At 44.7% G+C, this 5,004-nt stretch overlaps 1 protein-coding gene across 1 annotated transcript in view; it reads right to left on the bottom strand.

Annotated features, from left to right (window-relative positions):
* Positions 1-519: 519 nt before the first annotated feature.
* The window catches only part of Ddx46 (DEAD-box helicase 46), a 41,383-nt gene continuing 36,898 nt past the window's right edge, over positions 520-5,004 (bottom strand). The window contains exons 20-23 of the mRNA XM_021215574.2: positions 3,809-4,027; positions 3,025-3,169; positions 2,302-2,375; positions 520-851 (exon numbers count right to left, since the gene is read on the bottom strand). Of these exons, the coding sequence (XP_021071233.1) occupies positions 804-851; positions 2,302-2,375; positions 3,025-3,169; positions 3,809-4,027 (486 nt within the window). The 3' untranslated portion in view covers positions 520-803. The remainder of the gene's footprint in view (positions 852-2,301; positions 2,376-3,024; positions 3,170-3,808; positions 4,028-5,004) is intronic.

Below are 5,004 nucleotides of genomic sequence, written 5' to 3'. Positions count from 1 at the left end.
GGAGGGACAGGATTAACATGGAGTATGTATTGATCATAATCACTTTCTCTAAAGCAGCCAATAAAGAAGTTAGCACTGAGTCAAAACCAGGGGGTGAGAGAAAACCTTAAAAAGTAACACTAGCACAGTAGAAAGACGTGGAGAGCCGAGTGTGCTAAAACCAAGCACTGGAAAGACAGTTGGGGGGGGTGAATCATAAGTTCAAGGCCATCCCATGCCCCACAGTGACTCTCTCAAAAGTAGGAAGAAATAAGAAAGAAATGCAGAAATCCCATTATACTATTCATGTTTAATTTTATAAACCAGGGCTTGACTATTACTCGTTTCAGATAAAATTAAAATAAAAACTCTGCGACTGTTTTGTAAACTTCCATCACAGCACTCTAGGGTCCAGCTCACATGTCCACTCAGTCTTCAAGGTTTAAGCTCAGAGGGCCAGCAGGATATGACAAGGGCTTTTTACCTTTTCTTAGGTGATGAGCACACCACAATGCCACTGAAAGGACAGGTCGGTGGCCCTTAGTGCCTGACAGACTTTATTACTGCATTCAGTACAAAATTCCAATATCTTCCAGATATTTAAAGTGTTGGTATCTAAGGTTTACACTGAAGAACGTCACACTCTGAAAACAGGTCTGATGTAGATGGTTTTGAATGGGTATGGGGTAGTACTTACAGACGACCTTTTGAACAAACACTGCTTTCTTGTATTTAAAAAATAAGCAAGACAGAATTTTAAAAGTCTTACTTTACAATACACTGTAAACGTCACAGACAGCACAGGTACAAAGTGGCTCCGATGTTTATAATACTTTGTATCGTCCTTTGTTGGTTGGTTGGTATGAATTTTGCTATGATGGAAAATAAAAGGCAGAAGGTTAGAAAAAACACACAAAGAAGTCAGTGTTTAAGATCCCTTTCTTTAACAATCTGTAAAACTATCAGAGTTAAAATAAAAAGGCTAGCCAGGCAGTGGTGGCGCACGCCTTTAATCCCAGCACTTGGGAGGCAGAGGCAGGAGGATTTCCTGGTCTACAGAGTGAGTTCCAGGACAGCCAGGGCTACACAGAGAAACCCTGTCTCGATAAACCATAAACAAACAAACAAACAAATAAATAGGCCAGGGCTACACAGAGAAACCTTGTTCCAATAAACCATAAATAAATAAATAAATAAATAAATAGGCAGGCAGGCTGCTCTTAGCCAGGTATAGTTGTGCATGCCTTACATCCCAGTACTCTCCACAGAGAATTTTGGGACAGTAAGAGCTATGGAGAAATCCTGTCTCCAAAAACAAAAAGGAAAACCAAAGGGGAGAGGGCCTCATGCTACTGAGTGGAGGGAGACATAACTATTTAATAAAGACTCTGCTCTCACTGAGGAATGGCCACCAACGACTGCCTCAACATGAGACTCATCCCATGGGAGAGAGCCAACCCCTGACACTATTAATGATCCTCTGCTATGTTTACAGAAGGATTCTAGTATGACCATCTTCTGAGCGACTTCATCCCCCAGATACAGATACCTAGAGACCCACAGCCAAGCATCAGGCAGAGCTCCGGGAGCCTTGTGGAAGAATGGGGGACAGAGGTGAGCAAGCAGGAGGGGGTCAATGACACCACAAGACCCACAGTCAACTAACCTGGGAACATAGATGCTCACAGAGCCTGGGCCACCATCCAGGGAGCGTGCAGGAGCTGGCCTAGACCCTACATATCTGCAGCAGATGTGGGTTCCCTAACGAGACTGGGGGCTGTCTGAGTCTCTGCTCCCTGCCACTGGCTCCCCTTCTCCCTCCCTGGACTGCTTGGTTGGGCCTAGATGCCGGAAGATGGAGTGGTATGTAAAGGAATATTTTGTTGCAACCTACAACAGACTGGCCTCCTCAATATAAAACTGATACAAAAACAGCAGGCAACACACAACTGCCACAGAGTGACAACACAAAGAACTAATCCACATTACAGTCCCACTTGTTGTATCTGAATGTGAGGAACAGTGATGTGGTGGTCAGAGGCCAGGCTTCCAGAGAGCACAACTGTCTGCATGTCTTCATCTGGATGGTGATTACATCTGGACGGTGACTACAGGGCTGTGCCTACTCTACACTCTCAGCAAGGTATCTCTGTGTGGACATAGGGTCTCTACATAGCCCAGCAGGCTGGCCTGGAAGTCTACTTCCCAGAGAACTGTAATTACAGGTGTTTCGCTTGCAAGATTTACGATCCCCGTGCCTGTCTGTATTCAAGTTCAATGAAAAAGTAACTAAAACAAGTCAGGCCTTCAGGTTCCACTCACCAGTCGGATCAGTTCTTCTTTTATGAGCCTCGTGATCTCTGCCTTTGCTTTCTGCACAGCCAGTTCATTGGCACCTGAAGAGTCATTAGAAAACCAAGAGTTCACACTACTGAACCCCACTGGCTGTTTCTCCACATTAAGGAGATCCAGAATACAGTACCTCAAGTCATGGTAGAGGTGCACTGTCCAACAAGGCAGTGAGCCAGTATGTGGTTTACCTTCTAACTTCAACTCCAACCAAAACACATAATTAGTGAGCCCTGTGTCAGCCCTTAGCTCACACAGACAGCATGGGGACTAAAATTAGAACCATGCAGAAATGGCAAGCACAGCCTGTGCATGAGGAAGACACAAAATCATGAAATGCTCAGTATTTAAGAAGAGGAAGAGGAGGAAGGAGGAGGAGGAGAGGGGGAAGAAGGAAGGAGAGAGAAGGAAGGAGGAGGAAAAGAAGGAGAAGGAGAAGGAGAAGAAACATGAATACCCTTAAAATTCATACTTTCTTTATAGAAATTTTCAAACTTAAATCCCATAAATAGATCTTTCGGATTTATTATTTATCTGGTCACTGAACTTCTAGTAAGACATCAAGCAAAACATAACTTATTTCTTAAAGGTGTTCCTTATTTTCAATCTTTCCTACTATCAATTTCACACTGACTATGTTCTGTCTATACCAACTGTGATCTAACTCAAGCGTCCAACAGAAGCAACAGTACGCACTTTCGATTGCCAAGTAGATCTTCCGCTCTCCTTCTTTGGGCTCCTTGCCAGGAGGGAAGTAGGTCCCTCTGATTGTGATGGCGGCTTCAGAGTACTCGCTGATCCTCTGCAAGGCCTCCTTCGAGGTGACTTTCCACCTCGCAGTCTGAAAGAAAGGGTTGGGGAGTCACATTACCACATAACCATCTGGGCTCAGAGCAAGGGCTCCGTGGGTAAAGGTCCCTGCTGCCCAGGGAGCTTGGCATTGATCTTCTCAACCCCTGGAACCTGCCCAGTGAGAGGAGGACTCCTGCAAGCTGTCCTCTGACTTCCAATCCAGATGCCTGTGCCCCTCCCCCAAATAAACAAGATACAATATACAAGTAGCCTAAAATTCTGAGTTGAAATGTATCAATTCAGCACCTATATAGGTAAAAACCAAATAGTTAATGTACACATAAAGATAATCCTGTTTCAGGGGCTGTTACAGCTCAGTGCTAAAGCACTGAAGTGCTGGATGCCTGGCATGTATCAAGTCCTAGGTTCTCTCTCTAGTGCTGAAAAATGACTGAGCACACCCAGGTGTGGTGGTGCACCCCTGTGCTCCAGCACTCAGGAAGGAGGATCCTTAGCTGCATGACGGCTTGGAGGCCAGGCTGTACTATGAAGCCAGCATCAAGAAATAAACCAACACAGACCACCACCCACAAAATCTGACAACAGTTTCTATGTTTTAAGGAAGGGATTCTGTTTGTAAAGAGTGTCTCTACAGCACAATAGGAGGACCTTTCCATGTGTTACTTGCCTGTGGGAAGTCATTAATTTCTAATTCTTCCTCGTATCTCTTGAAAGACTCACTCTGCCCACCCTCCTGTCTCTCCTCTTCCTGTTTCTCCAAAGGCACGTAGTTGAGCTTGGCATTGATCTTCTCAGCAAGCTGCTCTGCAATGGTTTTCGCAGACACGGTGGGAGCCAGGATAGTGCCACCCCTGAGGATGGCGTTGGTAGCCTGCTGCATCACATCCTACAGTTAGGGAAGAGCTCCAGTTAAACCTCAGCACAGATGACTCCCCCAGAGCCCCACATGTCATGTGTAGAGTGTATCCACAGCTATGCTGTCACTTACCCCAGAGCCCCCATGTCATGTGTAGAGTGTGTCCACAGCTATGCTGTCACTTCCCCCTCTCTCATCCAGGACAGAGGGATACTCATCGGCCACCTCATCTCACTAGACGCTGCTCATGAGCTGACCCTCAGTACGACACATAGCGCATGACCACTAGGCATCTCTACTGACGTATGATGCTTGTGCTGACATCATCACTGAGCCTTCCCACCCACAACAGTCCATCCAAACACTCAATACATTATAGTAAGGGACTCACTCAGAACCTTCAAAATACTGTCAAAATTAATTACATCATCCTTTGGGCATTCTAGAAAAAGTCTATTTTACTTAAAAACGATGGCATACTCCTGTAATTCCAACACTCAGGAAGCAGAGGAAAGGAGATGACAATACACCTTTAATCCCGGCACAGAAGAGGCAGAGGCCTCTGAGTTCAAGGCCAGCTTGGTGTACAGAGTGAGTTCTAGGACAACCAGGTCTACACTGAGAAACCCTGCCCCCCCCAAACAAACAACAACAAGAATACACCACAAAATCTTTAAACCTTCTAAAACATAAATCATGTGAACTGTTTAAAGAAAACATCACACTCTACTGTTTAAACATACTATTTTGAATGAGAATTAGGTGTTCAAATATCAAGGAAATTGTTGCTGTACCTGATAAACCCACCATGAAACAGATTAGGAAAAAAAATAATTAATTTTTCTTCATTTTGTGGTAAGACAAAACTACATTACAAACTGTGGATTTTTTTATCCATGTTTGGGGAATGAAATATTTAGGAGCTTTAAATTTTTTAAATCTTAGAATATTTGCGCCGGCGTGGTGGCGCATGCCTGTAATCCCAGCACTTGGGAGGCAGAGGCAGG

This window comes from Mus pahari, chromosome 16 (assembly GCF_900095145.1).
Source record: "Mus pahari chromosome 16, PAHARI_EIJ_v1.1, whole genome shotgun sequence".
NCBI classification, from domain to species: domain Eukaryota; kingdom Metazoa; phylum Chordata; class Mammalia; order Rodentia; family Muridae; genus Mus; species Mus pahari.
Note: the sequence above shows the minus strand (reverse complement) of the source record. Positions and strands in the feature narration are given on the sequence as shown.